Source organism: Pelophylax lessonae, assembly GCF_965119305.1.
Source record: "Pelophylax lessonae genome assembly, chromosome: 7".
In the NCBI taxonomy this organism is placed as follows: Eukaryota; Metazoa; Chordata; class Amphibia; order Anura; family Ranidae; genus Pelophylax; species Pelophylax lessonae.
The window spans coordinates 124,833,479-124,854,323 of record NC_138774.1 but is presented as its reverse complement, the minus strand read 5'-3'; the positions used below and the strand labels follow the sequence as shown (position 1 = coordinate 124,854,323).

At 40.6% G+C, this 20,845-nt stretch overlaps 1 protein-coding gene across 2 annotated transcripts; it reads left to right on the top strand.

Annotated features, from left to right (window-relative positions):
- Positions 1-168: 168 nt before the first annotated feature.
- On the top strand, positions 169-16,658 carry LOC309559565 (uncharacterized protein). Of its 2 annotated transcripts, XM_082262875.1 has the most exons (3): positions 169-364; positions 518-621; positions 14,043-16,658. In XM_082262875.1, the coding sequence occupies exon 3, from the start codon at positions 14,044-14,046 to the stop codon at positions 16,612-16,614; it is 2,571 nt and encodes an 856-aa protein (XP_082119001.1). In that variant the 5' UTR covers positions 169-364; positions 518-621; position 14,043; the 3' UTR covers positions 16,615-16,658. The 2 variants fall into 2 exon arrangements, with proteins under 2 accessions (XP_082119001.1, XP_082119000.1); XM_082262874.1 differs by lacking the exon at positions 518-621.
- The last annotated feature ends 4,187 nt before the right edge of the window (positions 16,659-20,845 follow it).

The following is a 20,845-nucleotide window of genomic DNA, read 5'->3' as shown; positions in this document are numbered from 1 at the left end:
TTTGCGGCTTTTTTTTTTTTTTTAAGCGACAACCAGGACTGATATTGGCTTTTAAAGTACCGCATGCTGAAAAAATTAGTTACACTGCTCCTAGTTATTAGTTATTGCTCCTTGATGCTACTTTTTTTGTCTCCTGCAGATTTGGCTGGTCCTGATATCTGGTTTTGGGGTGGCCCATGAAGTCCAGCTCTTTCCTGCACACTTCTGTGATCGAAATATAGGACAATGTACTGAAGCAGCCAGTGCCGACATTCATGCATAGCCCATGATGACCCGAAACACAAAAGACCCGCTTCTGTCCCCTCTGACAAATGTAGAGATTGACAGCAGTTCCTGAGGCAGCTCTGTCACTTGTACAAAAAAGGTAAGGTTCTTCTCCCTTGTGTTTTTTGTTTTTTGTTTTTTTACATTTTTACTACATTATGAACAAATATCTGTATGAGGATTGAGAATCATTCACATATGAACTTAGAATGTAGAGTAAAGTAAGATGACCTAATAACGTTTTCGTTGGCAGGCTGGTTTACGTACTGAAACAGTGCAGACGATCCATTGTCTATTACTGGAATCAGTGCAAATCTTCTGCGTAAAGGGTGTGTGTGTTTTTACAGATTTGTATAGGTAAGTCTGTAGAGTGCATCAGAGGGCTTCGTATTATGGGTATGTACGTGGAATTCGATGGTATAGAGGGGGGGGGGGGGGGACAAGGGGAACGTGAGTGAGTAAAATAAAGGCAATAAACAAATAACTATTCGTTACAGTGCCTTGCAAAAGTATTCAACCCCCCTTGAACTTTGCAAACTTTTGCCACATTTTAAGCTTCAAACATAAAGATATAAAACTGTAATTATTTGTGAAGAATCAACAATAAGTGGGACACAATCATGAAGTGGAACGAACTTTATTGGATATTTCAAACTTTTTTAACAAATAAAAAACTGAAAAATTGGGCGTGCAAAATTATTCAGCCCCTTTAGTTTCAGTGCAGCCTCCGTATAAATGCACCTGCACTGTGATAGTCTCAGAGGTCCGTTTTAAAGCGCAGAGAGCATCATGAAGAACAAGGAACACACCAGGCAGGTCCGAGATACTGTTGTGGAGAAGTTTAAAGCCGGATTTGGATACAAGAAGATTTCCCAAGCTTTAAACATCCTAAGGAGCACTATGCAAGCGATAATATTGAAATGGAAGGAGTATCAGACCACTGCAAATCTACGAAGACCTGGCCGTCCCTCTGAACTTTCAGCTCATACAAGGAGAAGACTGATCAGAGATGCAGCCAAGAGGCCCATGATCACTCTGGATGAACTACAGAGATCTACAGCTGAGGTGGGAGAGACTGTCCATAGGACAACAATCAGTCCTATACTGCACAAATCTGGCCTTTATGGAAGAGTGGCAAGAAGAAAGCCATTTCTTAAAGATATCCATAAAAAGTGTAATTTAAAGTTTGCCACAAGCCACCTGGGGGAGACACCAAACATGTGGAAGAAGGTGCTCTGGTCAGATGAAACCAAAATCAAACTTTTTGGCAACAATGTAAAACGTTATGTTTGGCATAAAAGCAACACAGCTCACCTGGCTGAATCCAAACAATCTGTGGAAAGAACTGAAAACTGCTGTTAACAAACGCTCTCCATCCAACCTCACTGAGCTTGAGCTGTTTTGCAAGGACTAATGGGCAAAAATTTCAGTGTCTCGATGTGCAAAACTGATAGAGACATACCCCAAGCAACTTACAGCTGTAATCGTAGCAAAAGGTGGTGCTACAAAGTATTCACTTAAGGGGGCTGAATAATTTTGCACATCCAATTTTTCAGTTTTTTATTTGTTAAAGTTTGAAATATCCAAAGAAAATTTGTTCCACTTCATGATTGTGTCCCACTTGTTGATTCTTCACAAAAAATTACAGTTTTATATCTTTGTTTGAAGCCTGAAATGTGGCAAAAGGTCGAAAAAGTTCAAGGGGGCCGAATACTTTCGCAAAACACTGTATCTATTTATTTTCTGGGGTTTCAGAGAAAAACACTTTTATTCGTTGGTTTTCTTTTCATTGAACTGTGTAATTTAATGTGGATTACCTGAATGGACAATGTGTTTGATGTGGGTCACATTGTTGGAGGCTGTGACTGATGCATGGTCTACATTTGGGAACAATAATAAACTTTTATTTTTAAAGCTGATGTATGTGTTTGTGTTTTTTTTTTTTTTTTTTTTTTATTTCAATAAAGGAATTTTTAAAGGGGATTTGTTTTTTTATTGTTTTTTTACTTTTAATTTTTTGTGACTAATAAGGGGTTTCTAATATAGGCCTGTACTCATTCCCTGTGAATGGGTCGGGTCACACACTTGCTGACCTTGCCGGTCACCCAGGCTTTATGCTTGACATGGGTCTGATTGGAATAGTCAGGGGAGAAATGGCTTTTATTTTTTGCGCTTTCATTTTTAACTATCCTACCATTATCTGACAATTTGAATTTTAGGATATCCTCTAGGTCATGTTATTGACCAATAAAGATCACTTCAAAATAGTGATGTCAACATTTGATCTCCTGGATTTTCGGAGTCAAATGATTCAAAACCGTATAGGCTAAAAAAAAAAAAGCATATAAACGTATGCAGTTTTGCAGCCTCAGTGGCCAGGAAAGGGAGGGCAGAGCAAGTGTGTATTTGACATCCCCCTCTTTCCTTTACCAGACCAGATCCCTTACCTTTCAACAATGTAGGTTTATCTTGCAAGATGTGGTTGCAATAGCCTCCCACCACTTTGCAGGGCACTTAAACCCCGTACACACAGACCGAAGGTCGGGAGACATCGGCCAGTTCAATAAAAACCACCTACATTCTGTCAGTCAATCTGGCCAGCTTCGGTTAGATGAGCATGCTGGAAAGCCAGCCGCCGACCAGCTCCCAATCAGCGCTCTCGGATCAGTGTTCTGGCGGGGCAGGTCACAACACAACAGCTCCGAGGGGGGGGGGGGGGAGATCACTGTGCTAACATTGAATGGGTAATATAGCGGCTCCAACCAGAGCTGCCACTTATTTTATTTTTAGAAATGTTAGTGTGTACCACTTAAGCTGGATACACTCTATACAATTTTTGTTTGATTTCCTTTAGATTTTCCTTCAATTATGTAGCGCAAAAGCCTGCCTGATTGCAGGCCTGATTAGGTTTAACTTCATATTATATGGTTTTGGTAAATCTAAAGGAAAAAAATCTAAAGAGAATTGTACTGTATAGTGTGTATCAGCTTTAAGTCCCAATCTCGACAGACAAGTGCCTTCACCTCCCCTTGGCTGAAAAAGGTTTGTGGGGGTTACTTTAAAGAAATCCAGAAGAAGACCCTATAATAAGGAGCTCCCAGATATCTGACTTCTACCAAAAGGATGAGTACAGGTCTACATTAGTACCCCATATTACCACAAATAGTTCATTTAAAACATATTGTAAATATTTCCTTTTTGAAATTAAACACAACACATTTTTCTTTTTTAATATTTTTGTATCTTAATTGTACAGGACATAGGGTGGATATTCATAGACCCTGGATTATAGGCTGGTACCTTCGGGTGATTGCATACTGGCAAAGCTTTGTTGGCCATGCCCCCTGGGCATACCTTTTAACACCACCCCACTCTGTGGAGAGGATTTACTAAAACTGGAACAGACAGAATCCAGAGCAGCTGTGCGAAGTAACCAATCAGCTTCAGCTTGTTCAGTTAGGCTTTGAAAATGCTGGCTAGAGGCTGATTGATTGTCATGCACAACTTTTCCAGATTCTGTCTGCTCCAGTTTAAGTAAATTCTTCTCAGGGCTGTTTCACACACTATGTCCGTCAAACAGACTCCGCTTTTCTCAGCGGGGGATCGAGCCGCCGATCCCCGCTGAGCAGAAGGATGACAGCTGTGTCTCCGCGCTGTGTGCGGAAACACAGCTGTCAGTTCCCCATGCATCTCTATGGGGAAAATCGGATGGGAACGGACCGTCGGTCCGTTCTCATCCGATCCGCTGGACAGATGGAAAATAGGGTTTCCATCCGTCCAGATTTGACGGATCGGATCCAGTCGGATGTCAGCGGACATGTCTCCGCTGACATCCGATGCCCCATAGGAATGCATGGGGGGACCGTTCAGATCTGCCAAAAAAACGAACAGGCGGATCTGAACGGTCCGCCGGTGTGAAAGGGGCCTTAGAGTCCTCAGTTTTTTGCTAGTGTGCTAAGATTAAGGGTGACTTCTCCCTTACAGAGAAATCATTGTTAGCTAGTTTATTATTTTACTTTGGATTTTTCAATAATCAATTCTGTTCTACCACAGCAACAGAAGCAGGGCACTTGATGCAAAGCATGTAGTTGGCACCAGGGTGCTTTATGGGTCCAGGGCTGTGGTCTATTCCTATAGAACCCGGCCTCTGAAGACCCCTCCAGCAGTATGCCCACCATGGGGGCAAATGCTGGACCCTAAATAGGGACAAACAACATGGGCAGGTAAGGCAGGATCTGAACTTTTACTGTAGTCCCACAGCAGGTAAGCTTGTTTTTTTACACTTATATGTGTTCTAATTAATATTTGTTTATATGCAGAAATTATCAGGGGTACAGGTCTGAAATCTAGGCCCATATCCAGTGTAAAACTTTTTAAACTTTGCACTAAAAATGACACAATCGAAAGCGTAGAGTCAAGTGGATCACCAGGTATTGCGTCAGACATTTTACTACCACATTTGCCTATAGCCCTTTATAAGGTATTGAGGTACTTCCACCTTTTTTGCCAGGAAGACTTCTCTACAAGGTGATGTAGTGTTAAAAGCCTTAGCATTTTAAATACTCTAAGAATGTAAAGCCAGACTCCAGCTCACATTTTATATTCAGTTACATTAAACAGTTTATTTCCTTTTGGGATAAAAAAAAAAAAAACTGATAATTTTAAGCACCCCTGCTAAGTGGTAAATGGTTTGTCTCAGCCATGTCAACTGATACATTCTGCTGGACAGCCTGTGCTTTTGAAGAATAGTTGCTGGCTGGATCACCAGATTTAACCAGACGAACAAAAGCCTAAAAAGAGAAACTAATACAGCCAACACATCGAAGACATTATACAATTTCCTTGCAGAATTTCCCTATAGATTTATCAAAACCATATAATAGGGGGTAAAACTTAAACACTCAATTTATATGCAATCAGGCAGGCCCTACAAAGTTAAAGGTAACTCTAAAGGAAATTAAATCAGAAAATTGTGTAATGTATGGCTAGCCTAAGATTTGGTAAGCTATGATATAATAAATATTTTGATTTTGGGTTTAATGCCACTTTAATTTAGACCTTCTGTCGCAAGGACCCCTGTTTCAATCTGCTTCTCGGTTACTGACTTTGTTTGCATGGCTAATGAATCCCTGGTTCTGAGAGGCAGCGGGGGTCGCTGACTGTTATTCTGGAAGCTACTTTAGAAAAAACACTTCCAGAAGCATCTGTTATGGTACCTGGGAAATGGTTCTTTCTTTGGTGTAAACAAAAGCAGTTTAATCACAGAGAGTACTCCTGTGTCCCACATTCTTGCCTTCTTACAGTTGGGACTTGGCCTGCGCCCTGTGCTTCCTTTGTATCTTTGGTTCTCTCTGCCCTGTAAAAAACACCCTTTGAGCACATCAGGGAGTGCCCCTTAGCTGATCTCTTCTGCAAAGTAGCCTTCTTAGTGGCTGTTATTTCAGTCAGATGTATGTCTCAGCTGGCAACTCTGTTGTAAGAAGCTTTCTTCCTAAGGTAGCGTCATCCTCCCACCTCACCAAAGACCATGGCCAGCTTTCCTTCCTTGTGCCCCACTCAGAGTTCATCAAAAGCCACAGCTTCCATTTAGAAGGACTCTTCTTCCTGCTGTCAGGCCCTTGAAAGCAGTAGCCTGCCTCCAGATCCACCATTGCTAGGTGGATAAGACAAACAATCTCAGAACCTACACTGTAAAGGGTACAGAGTTGGGCCTGTTGCAGGGCCATCTTTAATATTGATTGGACCCTGGGCAAACATTTTCTTGGGCCCTCCCAAATTCACTTATCAACTATTTGCAGACAGTGCGGGCTCAAGGGGCAGCTGCTTTGGGCCCCACAACAATGACTGGGCCCAGGGCAGCTGCCCCTTTTGCCCTGTGTTAAAGACAGCCCTGGCCTGTTGGCACAGTTTGGTTTGCTTTCTTGTTGTCCACTCTTCTTCACTGTTCGAGGACATCCTAGGGTCTGTGAATTTCCAGCCTGTGTCCTTTACGAATAAGATGAGAGGAATTTTGACTAAAGGGCACACAACACCCGTCCTTCTATTCCTGTGTTACTCTGCATTGCTTGCTAAAATGTTGAGGACTTGGTAAGGTTATAAGGTGTGCCCAGCAAAGCTTTGGCAGTGTCCTACCGTTTGAATGTACCAGCCTAAAATCCAGGGTCTATGAATATCCAGTTTGTGTCCTGTACTACTCTACTCTAGAGTTGGGCGAACATTGGCTGCTCGCCCTGTTCGAAGAACACCCAAATTTGCAGGGTGTTTGTCCCCCTGAACGCCGTGCAATGCGCCAGTAAAAGCTGGTTGTTAAGGGGCGGGAAGACGGCCGCAGGGTCCTTCACAACCGATGAGTCATCAGCTGTCAATGGGCTTCCCCGCTGACAGCTGAATAAAAAAAATTGGCGTGTTGTCTTCCCCAAAATCCATACCAGACGTGTATCTGAGTATGCAGGAAAGGGGGGAGGAACGGGCGATCACTCCCCGCCACTCCCCCCCCCCCCCGAACCTTACCAGGCCACTTGCTTTCAACATGAGGGGGGTGGGTGTTGATAGGGACAAGCGTCTCTTTTTCACAACCCAGGGCTGTGGTTGGGTAGGGGGCTTATTGAAATTTGGAAGCCCCCTTTAACAATGCCCCCCCAATGTGAATGAGTGTGGTGTACATAGTACCCCTACCCATTCACCGAAAAAGTGTGGGGGAGCCCACGCTATTTCTTTTTTTTTCAATAGCCAGGTGCCTGTAATTGCAACCGCACTATATTAAAAGGAATTTTTTGTTTTTATTGTTGCACTTTAAGCATCATCAAAATCACTGCGCCTGAAAAAACTATTGTTAACCACTTCAGCTCCAGAAGATTTAACCCCCCCCCCCCCCCCTTTCATGATCAGGCCATATTTTGCGATACGGCACTGCGTTCATTTAACTGACAATTGCACAGACCTGTAACACTGTACCCAAATAAAATTAATTTTTGTCCTTTTTTCCCCACAAATAGAGCTGTCTTTTGGGGATATTTGATCACCTCTGCGGTTTTTATTTTTTGCATTATGAACAAGAAAAGACCGACAATTTTGAAAAAAAAACTATATTTTTTACATTCTACTATAAAGCATATCCAACAAAAAATTTAAAAAAAATAATTTCTTCATCAATTTAGGTCAATATGTATTCTGCTACATATATTTGGTAAAAAAAAATCCCAATAAGCGTATATTGATTGGTTTGTGTAACCGTTCTAGCATCTACAAACTATGGGATAGTTTTTTGGAGATTTTTTTTTTCTTGCTAGTAATGGCAGTCATCAGCGGCTCATAGCGGGACTGTTACATTGTGGTGGAAAAATTGGACACTAAGTGACACCTTTTGGGGACCAGTGACACTAATAAAGTGATTAGTGCCAAAAATATGCACTGACACTATACTAATGACACTGGCAGGGAAGGGGTTAACTGTGTGCCTAACCTGTGCTTGTGTACACTGTGTGAGGTGCTTGTACTATGGGAAGGCAGAGATCTGTTCCTGCTTTGCAGGAACACAGGATCACAACCTTCCCTTCTCACAGAACTGCGATCTGCCTTGTTTACATAAACCCCGAACGATCGGCGGACCCCAGACCCATAAGTGCATGATCACATACAGGTACATGATCCTGACCTGAAGAGCCGCCTTGCCGCCATGTATATATACAGTATATAGTTGACAAGCGGTCAAAAAAAAAATTTCTGCATTGATACATGTCCCCCCAGAGCATTACCTGGACCCCCATACCCTTTTACTATCATACAAGCCTTCAAAATGGGCACTTTTGAATTTTCCTGTTCGACTCCCATAGACTTCAATTGCGGTTCGATGTTCGGGAGTTCTGCTGCGAACAGAACAGGGGGGTGTTTGCCCCATCTCTACTGTACTCCAATATCTGGAAATTAGAGGTAAGTTAAAATTTACTTTTTTGTTTTTGTTTTTTTTGTCCCTAGAATTAAATATAGCATCCAGCGAGGTAATTCATATCAATCACAATGCTCCTTTTGACCATGATATATAGATGCTGAACTCGTGCTGTTAAATGACAGACTCTTACAGCTGTTCTACCATCAGGGTACAGTGTTTGACATTATTGATGATGTAACCCTTGCTTTTCTAAAGTCCTATGGGTATCATGCACCTTTCCTACCATCCTAAGCTTTTGCATAAGGTGTTATATTTATCATCCTTTAAAATTTTAGATGCAGTAGGGTAGGCGCAAAACCATGGTCATTTATTTATATTTTTTGTGCCATTTCTGCCTTGTGGGGATTTCCCTTTCTATTCTGTACATTCACTTGTAAATCAGTGAATACTGTTACAATTTGTGATAAAGCCACTCTTAGACGGTTTTTAATGGATTCATTTATCCTAATTTAATTAAAGGATAAGTTCACTTTTAAAAAAAATAAAATAAATACACAATTTTTTTGCAGGTAAAAAAAAAAAGTGCATTTATTCTCTTTTGTTGCAGGATCAGCAGATCGCTGATGCCATGCAAGTCTCCTGCCCACTGTCAGTGTATAGGCTTACCCGTAACTCCCTGACAGGAACACTCAATGAATGCTGTGGTACTAGTAGTACTCAGAGGGACTAGAAGTTGATTCAGACACTGCTGCCAGTGTCTGAATCAACACTGGCAGCAGCGTCTGCACCCCCTGGGGCAGGGGGGGGGGGGGGTGCAGCTGCAGTACAGGGAACATGTTACACGAGTGTTGACTTGCTGGAAGCTATTGCTGGAAGCTATCACTTACTGTCACATGTTGCTCTCCTGACGGTAAGTGTGCACAGGGCTCTTCCACAGAAGTGGTGGACCCTAGAGATGGCATTTCTTTGAATCAATGTTGCATGCTATCATAAAAGATTTTAATTGCAGTAAGAGTACACACCTCAACCAGTGGAATAAAGGCTAGGGAGCAGGCTTGCCAATCCTGTTCTTTTTGGCATGCTACGCTTTTGACACCTCATGTGGATGCAGCCTCTCTCTAGCTGAGCTCTTGTTTGCTGACAACGAAAATAAGTTCTTGTGGTATCCCAAAAGTGGTCTACCTACACAACCTCCTCTGATGTGAAATATTGGTGAGGTCTGTGTCCCTGATTCTCATTATGTTGCGTATTATTTTTTTAAATTTATATAGCACTTTTCTCACTGGGAGCTCAAAGCACATTTATTTGTTGTTGGGGCAGAGGGTGAGGCCACCATCTTGGGGACGCCCAGTAGAATATTGTACTATTACCACTTTTTAGACAGGAGCCAATTAACCTACCAGCATGTCTTTGAAGTGTGGGAGGAAACTGGATTAAATACATGCAAGCTTAGAGAGTACATGCAAATAATGTATTGAGCTGCTGTACTTCATACTAGCGCTACCACTGGATGTGGAAGCTATACTTTGCCTGTTGTGAGTTAAAATGCTTTCATCACAGGAGTTTCTCAGTGGTGTAGATAAATAATTTATTGTAACATTAGGGTTGATTTACTAAAGACAAATAGACTGTGCACTTTGCAAAGTGCAATTGCTTCAGAGCGTAATAAATGAGGTAACATTTCACTTTACAAATAATACCCAAACACGTGCAAGGAAAATAAAAGGAAACAGCATTTTTGCTTGCACATGATTGGATGATGGAAGTCAGCTAAACTTCTGCTCATTTACTAAGTTCTGGAGCAACTGCTCTTGCAGAGTGCAACTGTACTTTGCAAATGCACAGTGTATTTGCCTTTTAGTAAACAGGGTGGATTTGATTTAAATCATGATTTATTTCTCTAGTAAAAAGTCTTGATTTAAATCATAATTTTTAAAGAGCAACTGTCATCTCTGTTCCGCAGTGGCTCCTCCTTTTACCTGTTGTTGACTCACCGACAGTCCCATTCACTTTAATGGGACAGCTGGTGATGCCGCACTGACACAACGAGGTGAGGGATGTGGTGGCAGCAGGTGAGTGGGTGACCGCTAACAGGCGCTGCCATAATGGATCTGAAATGACAGGTGCCCTTTAAATGTAAGGACTCATTCTTGCTGCTAGATAGTATGAAATCATGTGAATGCATCAATGCAGTGCATGTTTTTTCAGCTTGCAGAGCTTGGATTAATTGAATGAGTTTACCAAAAATTTTAATATTGCAGAATATACAGCCTCATGCTACATAATGAAGCTCCATTTTATGCTGAATAAACTAGATTATTAATGTATCTTAAATAAAAAAATTATCTTTAGATTGATACGTTTTTACTCCAAAAGCACTTTATTAAAATAAATGTATTAAAAATTAAGAAAATCAGATTGAAATCAAAAAAAGCATTTTTTTTTTGTGTAAAAAAAAAAATCATACATTTTTTTTTATCCACCCTGTTAGTAAATCAACCCCTGTTTCTGGACCAATATGGGGTCCTAAAATCTGACATTGATTTTATTTTTTATTTTTGTTTTTTCCCCCCACTCTAAGGCCAAGACCTTTTTTTACATGGTGACCTGGTCATAGTCTGTCTGTTTTAGTGGCGCTATAATTTAATTTTTTTTTCGGATCCTTGTAATTAAACATTTTTATATATTATGTCGCTGCTGTTGCTCACCTTCAGTGCGAAAACACATACCTGTGCGTCTTTTTTTTTTTTCCTTTTTCTTTTGAGTCTGGGGCGTGCATGCATGCCACTGGTGACCTGTTTCCGCCTTGATTGGGCACAGCAGGAGCCAATCAGTGGGTCAAGCGAACTCGATGTTTGCCAGCACCCAGCGATCATGTCAGAGAGAGGCTGAACGACTGCCTGCGTATGTGAACTGCCTGCATTTGCTAAGCAGAAACACAGACCTCTGTCTTCCCCCAGTCAAAGCATCCCCCACACAGTTGGCAAGCACTCCCAGGGAACACATTTAACCCTTTGATCGCCCTGGTGTTAACCCCTTCCCTGCAAATGTCAGTACAGTGACAATGCATTTTTTTTTTTTTTAATTGGTGTCACTGGTCCCCAAAAAGTGTCACTTAGTGTCAGATTTTTCCACCTCAATGTTTCAGTCCTGCTAAAAATCGCTGATCGCTGCCATTACTAGTAAAAAAAAAAAATTGATATCCTACGAGCAGCCATAATGAAACTAATTGCTGCAAGCCACTATCTCATTAGTGTAACCACAATTCATCCAAAAAATGCTGCACAATTAATAGTTGATAAGCTAATATAAAATATAAGTATATATAAAAATCACATGTATAAATATATAAAAAATGTGACAGTGATATAACACAAATTGTGAATAACTGATCAAATATGTTGTATAAAAATAACCGTGCTCAAAAGTCCATAATGTGCAATAAAGAGAGTCCAAATGCCCTGAGGAAGTAACGTGTGACCGTGACGTAACGGGTAGGATTACCGCGGAAGTGACGTATCGGAACGGGCCGGAGATCCCCGAACAGAATTCGGCAGACGTTTGAGCGCAATTTTAAATGTGAGTTTACTATTTTGTGTTAAATAAATACTTTGGACTACTACACTATGTTGGCCCCTATCATTTACATGAGCCATAAGGATTATGAGAAACATTAAGGAATCGCGAATGGAAAGAATATAGGAAACATCCATAAGAAAGATAGAGTTATACAGGAGAAGGTACCTAACACTGTCCTGGAGAGAAGGAACCACCCCATAAGGAGACGAACGGCGCTGAGATAAAAGGAACCAGATGCACTGATTAAGTGATACAGGTGTATTACTTACCTCACTAAGGTGAGCATTTATAGCACCTAGAAGTGTATGCACTGAAGAAATCCAAGACACTGGGAAATAAAGGTGGAGGAAGATAGAAAGCACTACGGATCACTTTGAATTTATTTGATTTTAACCTTTTTGGACACTTATTTAATATTTAACACTATAAGGAGCGAATTGTTTTACATATTTATATAGAAGCACTTTATATGTTATATCCAGTTATTGGCGCACTTGGTCACTTTTTTTAAATCAAGCACTTTATATATAAATTTGGATAAAAGGCACTCCATATTTATTGATTATTTATTAGCACGGATTGACGGCAATATATGTTATGCACATTAGCAGTGGAAGTTTAGTTTACCCCCATCACCGAGACTTGAAGCACACGAGCACTTTATATACCATAATTAAAAAAAAAAAATATTAACAAAATGATTTAGGATGGTATTGTTTTTATATGAATTGTGTTTGTAAGATAAGTTATATATTTATTTAGAAAAACTGGTTTAAAAACACTCTAAAGCGCATTACAACCCCCTACACATTGTCTACAACAGCTGTTTACTTAGTATCAGTTTCAGTATATGCAGCATTAGGGTGAATATTTACCTCCCTCTGTGTTAGCGCAAGAACCATACCTTTAAATAAATTGTACATTGTTCAAATGTGACAGACATCCCCATAATCAGGGTGAAAATTACCATACTGTCTCTATTATATGTGGTTCCTAAATCAGCACCACCTAATGGCCATAATGCATTTTTTATTTTTTCGAAAAATACCTCAATCAGGAAACAAAACTGTATTATGGCCACTAGATGATGCTGATAGTATAGGAACCGCATTTGTGTTCAGATTGTGAGGATGTTTGTCACATCCACACAATATGTTTTATGTGTAAAGCCCATAGTGTTCTCTTTGGGTGTTAGTTACGGACAAATTTGGTGATTTCCATAGGCCCATTTCACACGAATGGAAAGATCTATAAGTTTTTCAGGTGGCTCCGATCGGACCATCCAAATCCCTTTATTATTATTATTATACAGGATTTATATAGCGCCAACAGTTTGCGCAGCGCTTTACAGTGTGGGGAAGACAATACAGTTACAGTACAATTCAATACAGGAGGAATCAGAGGGCCCTGCTCGTTAGAGCTTTATGGAACAATGTGTCCATTGACACCTGCTCACATCCAATCTGATCCTATCCACTAAAAACAGATGGATGGGGGATCCATTCCCCGTTCGTCTAGCGGATCAGATCAGATGACAGGCAGTCCGTTTACATCCAACTGCCCATAGAATACAGCTGGCTGTGTCTGTGTCTGCTTTGCTTAAGCAGAGTGGACACAGACAAGCCATTCCCTGGTTAGCGGGGATCAGCAGACGGAGTCTGCCCCATGTAAACGGCCATTTACAGCTCATTGAAACAACACTTTCCTCCTTCTGAAAAGTGATACAATTAAAAGCAATTTCCTGGTGCATACCGGCATGCTTTTGTTATGTCATACAGTAAAACAAGATGTGTGAAAAAAGATAATTTCTCATGATTGTATATTGTACAAAGGTATTCTAAAATGGCTTGGACAGATTTCTTAGTACCCTTAAAAATGATTATAAATATTTTGATCACAGTGACAATTGAAACTGTTTAATGTTATTAGCATCACACAATCTTATAATCAGTCTATTGAAATCATTTTTTGGTTTCATAATGCGCTTCCCACTGTTATCTGTGGAATTAAAGTTTTCAATGAAAATAACTTTGCACCTACTGTGAAAAATGAAGATAAAGGCTAAGTTATGTTTTGGGGCTGCTTCATGGCATCCGACTTGAATCTGTGCAGGGCACAATAAAATCTCAAGGCTGTCCAGGATATCGAGAGTGAAACATGATTTTCAGGTGGAACAATTACAGACTGGTCAGTCTTCAGTTTCACTAGAGCATTTGTTCAAAATTTTTTATGATTTTACAATCAGAATTAAATATACTTTAGGTAGTCGTCATGAAAATGCATTTAAATATAGTTTTTTTTTTTTTTCCAGAATGCCAAGTTGTATTGTAAAATCCTGCTCCTTTTCATGGAGAACACGAACCGAAGAACTAATTTTACATGCCTTCCCCCGCAATCGTGATCGAATAAGAAAATGGCTGGAGCAACTTAACGTTCCTAAAGAAGATTTGGCGTATTTTTCAGAAAGGATTGCAACTGCTGGAAAAGGCATATATAGAATCTGTTCTCGTCATTTTAAAGATACAGATTATGAGATGAGGGGTCCACATAAGGTTTTGAAATCTTCAGCATACCCTACCGTAAATTTGGAGAACATACTGGAAAGGCATACTACCACAAGCTATACAAATAATAGAACTGATGTTGAGCACGATTACTACAAACGTCAGAGAACAGAGCAGGCTCATAAAAGTCACGATTCTTTAACCAAACCTTGCTCAGAAACTAGCTCCAATAGCACTTTTAGTATTGTTGGACCTAGTTCTACAACAAATCAATTTTTTCAGCGTTTTGTATCACAAACCACTGAATGTGATCTAGAAGAGACACAATATGTTGACTGCATTTTGGATAAGTCTAGTGCAAGTGGCTATTTGCCTACAGAACCTAGTTCTGATGTTCCTATATCACACACTCAGATAAAGAAAAGCAAGCACTGTAAAATTTGTTTACATGGCTTACTCCTCTCTAGAAAATTAAAATTTAGGAAACTGCATAAAAGCACACAGTGTAACAAAAGAAATGATGTTCGTAATAAAAAAGTTCAGGTTGCAGTAAAGCAGTCCAAAGTTTCTATTGGAACACAGTGTTCCCTTGTTGATTTACCTCCGCTTTCTTTACTTCCAATTATTGATTCAAGCGGTGTTAAGATTGGAGCTTCAGGTACATCTACTGGGGGAATTTTTCAATCTTCATTTTTGCAAGATATATCACCTAAACCCACCAGTAATACACATGCCATAAAAACTGAACAGGACAATATTGTTTCCTCTTGTGACTATTTATCTTATCTCAACACTTCAATTGGTACACAAAAGAAAAAATCAGACAATGACACCTCCTATCACCCCTCTCATGAAGAAGAGACATTTAACTATAAACAATTGGAGGATGAAGAATTGTATGTTGATTGTGCAGATTCTGGCCTGTCCATTATATATTTACCACCGAATACAGGACATTCTAACATGGCCAAGCAGAAGAAGTTTCTAGTCTTTGAACATTGTTTGGACCAGCTGCTTTTGAGTTCTCGTTGCATGCATGATACTCAGTGCAATGGACATATCACTGGACTGCGAAAACACATGGTCGGATCAGCACTAGTTGTGCATGCTGAGTGCAGTTCTAAACATAAATTTAAATTGTGGACTAGTCAACCCTTTATTGGGCGCATGCCTATAGGCAATTTGTTAATTTCAGCTGCAGTTCTTTGTAGCGGGTCCAGTTTCTTGAAAATGCAAAATTTTTTTTCTCTATTGGAAATGGCAGCCATTTCTGCAAACACACACTACTATAATCAAAAAAATTACTTGTTCCCGACTATAGAGCATCACTGGTTTTCTCAACGGAGTGAGATCCTTGAACAGATTGGTCCAAAAAGTGTGGCATTACTTGGTGATGGTCGATGTCACTCAAGTAGTTTTAATGTAAAATATTGCACTTATACCCTACTTGATGCCGAAAGTCACCGCATTGTGGATTTTCAGGTCAAACAGTTGCAGGCCAGTCAATCTTCAGTTTCACTAGAACATTTAGCCCTTGTTGAGGCCCTAAATAGAGTTCTATCTGATCAAGTTAGGGTAAAAGTTGTCGCCACAGACAGACATTTTTTCATTCAAAAAATGATAAAGGAGAGATATCCACTCATAAAGCATGAGTTCGATGTGTGGCATATGGCCAAATCGATTGGGACAAAACTTCATGCAGCCAGCAAAAAAAGAAAATGCAGGGAATTGTCCAGCTGGATTCCTTTGGCAAGAAAACATTTGTGGTGGGCATCTAGTACTTGTGAAAATAATCCCATATTGCTGAAAGAGAAATGGCTTTCCATTATATATCATTCTGCAAATGTGCATGAATGGACAGGCAATACTTTGTACCATCATTGCTCTCATCCACCAATACAAAATGATGAATCAAAAGAGTATGAGTGGTTAACAACAGGATCAGCAGCTCACCATCAGCTGAAGTCTATAGTTCAAGATTCAAGACTGCTAAAGGACCTTGATCACCTTTCTGTATTTTGTCATGCAGGAGAAATTGAATTCTTTCATAGCATGGTCCTCAAATATTGTTCAAGACAGCATCATTTTGTTATGGATGCTATGGTGGCAAGAACCCAGTTAGCTGCAATGGATTACAACCAGAACATCAGTAGACTTCTAGCCACATCAGATCCAGAGGGAACCTTGCATTATCGTTACATCTTCAACAAAGAAAATAGAGACTGGGCTGTAAGTAAAATATACCCGCCAATTAGTCAAGTTTTTAGGAAGGAAATTATCTCTACTGCAGTGGACTTTGCAGCAGGTGTTAAAAATTTCCCATGGAAATCAAGACAGGACAGTGCTCCTGATAACATATCCTTTATTCCCAGAATTTAAAAAAGGATCCTCTAGCAAAGTACTTCTCTCATTTTCCCCAAAACCAGTAGTTAATGTTTTATATGTAAAATGAATCTAAATCTGCAGTTAGAACATTAGTACAAAGAATTTCTATTTCTTTTTGGCTTATGTTATTTTGTAATTTAAAAAAAAAAATTACTTGAGTATTTATTTTATGGGTAACCCATTTGATTACCAAAAAAAATGTCATCATTGAGAATAATAAAAAAAAAAAAAATTATATTGACTTTGCTTTTGATAACCTTCAAATCTTGTTGTCTATAACTTTATTTTATCAGTTGACTGTGGACTGTCTCCAGCTCTCTGCTCCCCCACCCCCCCCCCCCTCCCAAGCGGCTGGTTCATTCCCATACAGCTAATGCTTGTTTACGTGTACCAGCACACAGATGAGCTAATGTCCAGCCTTCACTGAAACGTAGGCACATCTTCATTTGCCAGCGCGCACTTGTGTGCACGTCTTCGCGCATTGATGTCAAAGAGCCTATTTAAAGGAGACCCTGATGTATACTAGCTGCTGGATGTTTTTCAGCTTCCCCTGTGTTCTTACCTGTGCTGACTTATCTTCCGTTGCTGACCTGGCTTGTTCATAACCTCGCTCTGTGGATCCTGACCTCAACTTGCCTCTGAATATTCTCTGCATGATGTCCTGGTCTTTTTTTTTTTCATGCATTTACAGAGTTCTACCAGGTAGATGTTTACAGGTCTGCAGACGCCATTTTTTAGTGAAAAGTCTTGCCATGTGGCTTTGTAGTCTTGCCTATTCTGATTTGATTTTTAGGCATGTTGGCCTTGTTGACGTGTTACCCACCCTTCATGTTCCTTGTTTTGTGACATCCAAAGTAGCCATGAATATGAAGACACCCTGTATCTTGTGATGTACAATTAGGAGATTAGGATTTTTGGTTTATTTGTAAAATCTTCTCTGCAATATTTATCTGTTCCCCATTGCTTTCCCCAAAAGTGAATCGTAGCTGAGTTAAGCCTGGACTTTATTGGCCAGTCTTTTTTCACCTGAAGGTGGCAGCAAAATCCAAGCAGTCATAAATATGAAGACACCCTGTGTCCTATGATGTACTCGAAGAAAAAGGATTTTACAGGTAAACCAACATTCCTAATTACTCTCAAAAAAAATTGAATGCACATAAGCCCATTTTAAAAAAAAAACCCTTTCTTTTGCTAAAATATAAAGGATGAGCTCATTATGAAATATCCACCTTAGAACGAAGCCCTCCAGCGGCCGCCCGCACACCGCCCGAGAGCCGCCGTTTACAGCACAAGCTCTGAAGGTCTGGCACGGTAAGCCGGACCTTCAGAGCGCATGCACCGAATACGTCATCGGATGCATGCACTCTGAATTTCTCCTAAACTGTGCAAGTTTATGAGATATTCACAGTACCTAGGCTTACCTGTAGGGTAGGTATAATTACAAAAAAGGACTTTACTTCTTCTTTAAGTCACTAGGTGAACAAAACCTGAAGGGGAACTGAAAAACTAGCTCCCTATCAGGCCAGCCTTACTTTTGATTGACAGCAGATGGCAGTGGGCAAATTTGAAAGCCGCCACTGTTCAAGTGACTATGGATCCGCCCACTACTGTGCACTATCAATAAACAGCAAGGCCGACCTCATGAGAAATAAGTCTCCCATTTCCCATAAGGCTTCACCCACAGATTACCAAACTCAGTGTGACAGGCTCAGAGACCAGGGAGTGAGTGCACAGAGGAAGTCCTTTATGGATATCCTGACTTCAGGGCTGGGCACCAAGAGATGAATGTATCTATCTGTTACAGGTGCACAAATTGGCCACTACCACCGACAATTTTGGTGCAGTGACTCAAAAAAACCTTCATCAATTTCCCCATTCTTCTTAAACATGTTGAAGTCCATACGTACAGGGTCTTAAAGGGAGAATTATGAAGGCCTTATTAGGTATCCTAGACTTAAAGTGATCAGGAATTGCCTGAACAAGAACCTTGCCAGGATAACCAGGCATTATTTTAATGAAAGCTGCAGATTTAAAAATATTAAGAATTACTTTTGAACTCCCATTTGCATTAAATTTCAGCTATTGTGTTTGCCTCTACTTTACCTATTTCATTTCCTCACTATCTTTTATAAAGCATAAAAAAAATAAATGGCAGGTCAGTATGAAGATCCCCAAAATAACCTCCTTGAAAAATTGACACCCTAATGGTATCTTTGTTTCTGCCACTTTTTTTTTTTTGGAAATTAGGAAGCATGAGGTGGTTAAATTGAGCTTAGCATTTAAAGGTTGCCCATTGAAGCACAGTTATTGGTAGAAGAAAGTTCCCTGAAGAATGGAACCACCTCACTTTGGGTAGATTGAATACCTGTTACCCCAACCACATGCTATGGTTTTTCTCATTAATCTGTACACTCTGAAGTGAACAAGCCGATGGAAGAAACCACAGCTTGCAGTGGGGAAGCAGGTATTCCTCTCTGCTGCTGGAGCAAAATTGAGTTGGACGGTCACTGTCAGCCTGTAATTAGTTCATATAGACTGAGCAGCCGCTGCCGTTCACATACCCTGGTCATTCCAGCTGCAAGAATCCACTGATTCTTGCAGCTTGAATCTGGTGGATGCATCAAGATGACCATGTGAAAGAAGCCTTATAGCTCAAAAAAAAACTTGATAATGAGCTAGAAATAAAATGTTCAAGCTATAACATTCTAGACAGCATAGCATTTTATGCTACTGGATTTATACATACAAAAAAAATATCAATGACAAATTTGACTGCTGCCAAGATAAACAGCTGTCCAGGAAGGGCTTGTCAAATGCCTCTCTTAATCTTAAATCTTAAATAATCTTTCCTTCCGGAGATTAACAAGTTGCTTTTCTTGCCAGCTTTGCATTAAAGTGGTTGTAAACCTCAGACATGAAATATGAACAAAGCATATCCCTCTATAGTGTGTACTTATCTCAATTAAAAGCATTTCTGTCCGCTGCTTTGCTCCTTTGCTATCAGCACGATCACTTCTGACAAGTTTTTGACACCAACAAATGGTAATGGGAAGGGACCTCCAACAGATTGACAGCCTCTGCTTTGGTTCTGTTCCTGTGTGCTGTGTGAAGGGGGTGTGTCTCTTACCTCCAATCAGCTCTCAGAGCTTTCCTCACTGAGCTCTGCAGAGTGTAACTGCAGCTCTCCGCCCCCTTTTTTCTGAACCCTCAGACAAGCTTATACATTGAGCACTTTGACCGGATGTAGAGAAGACTGCAGATAGACAGGTGCAACTTCTACAGGAGAATTTGTTTAATCTCTGTGTATCACCTGAGAATAGTCCCTTCACTGGGTATATTTAGGGGTTTACAACAACTTGAATATGCTGGCAGAGGTTATAACACTTCCCACTCTAATCAAAGATAAAAAAATAAAGTTTTGGCAGGGGATATATCTTAAAGTGATTGTAAAAAAAAATATATATATTTTCCTGGCTATTCCCCCATTCCAAGTGCCCCCTAGGGAAGCTGTTCTTCTATGGGGGCACTTGTGCATGCTCAATTGCCAAATCCAGGCTCTGTAACACACACGTGGCTTGGTGCCGCCCCCCAATGGCTCCTGTTGCTGCCTCTATGACCAGTAAAGAAAGAGCTGCTGCTCTCGGGCACAGTGTGGATTGAGATTGGGCTCAGGTAAGTATAGAGGGGGGGGGGTGCTGAACATAATAGGCTTTTCTGAAATCGTCTTCCAGGACAGCCACTGCGATGTAGAGCTCCTTCCTTTGGGACAGGAAACACTTTAACCTTAAAAAGCAGTCCTCCAGGCCTCCACTTCAGTATTAGTGTTTCCTCCGGACGTTTCCTCTAGAACCTGGTTAGGAGTTCTATGTTTCAGTGACTGTGCCTTGGGTCTCAAGTTTTCTTGATTTTTTACCTCCTGTTCCTTCTCCTGGCCTGCTGCAGTCCCTCCATTGGGGAGATGGAAAAGGGCTGTGTTCCTGCTGTCTTTTGTGCCCAGAGAGGGCCATGACTGCTGGTGATAGGTCCCCTTAGCATTACCCGGCAAAGCCAGTGGATTGTGATTCCTCAGGCACCAACTCTTCACAGGTAAGCCTGGGGAATCTGATCTCCTTGCTGTACCAGTCGTTTTTTTCTCACCCTTTTCCCTATACCTTGAGGATCACTTTGGGTTTAGGTGACAGGAGGCACCTTCTTCCCTGAGCACTGTGGGGTGTATATAGGGTTG

What these genes read in the sequence shown, in the direction of transcription:
- LOC309559565 (XM_082262874.1), top strand. Translation starts at nt 14,044, where the DNA reads ATGCCAAGTTGTATTGTAAAATCCTGCTCCTTTTCATGGAGAACACGA.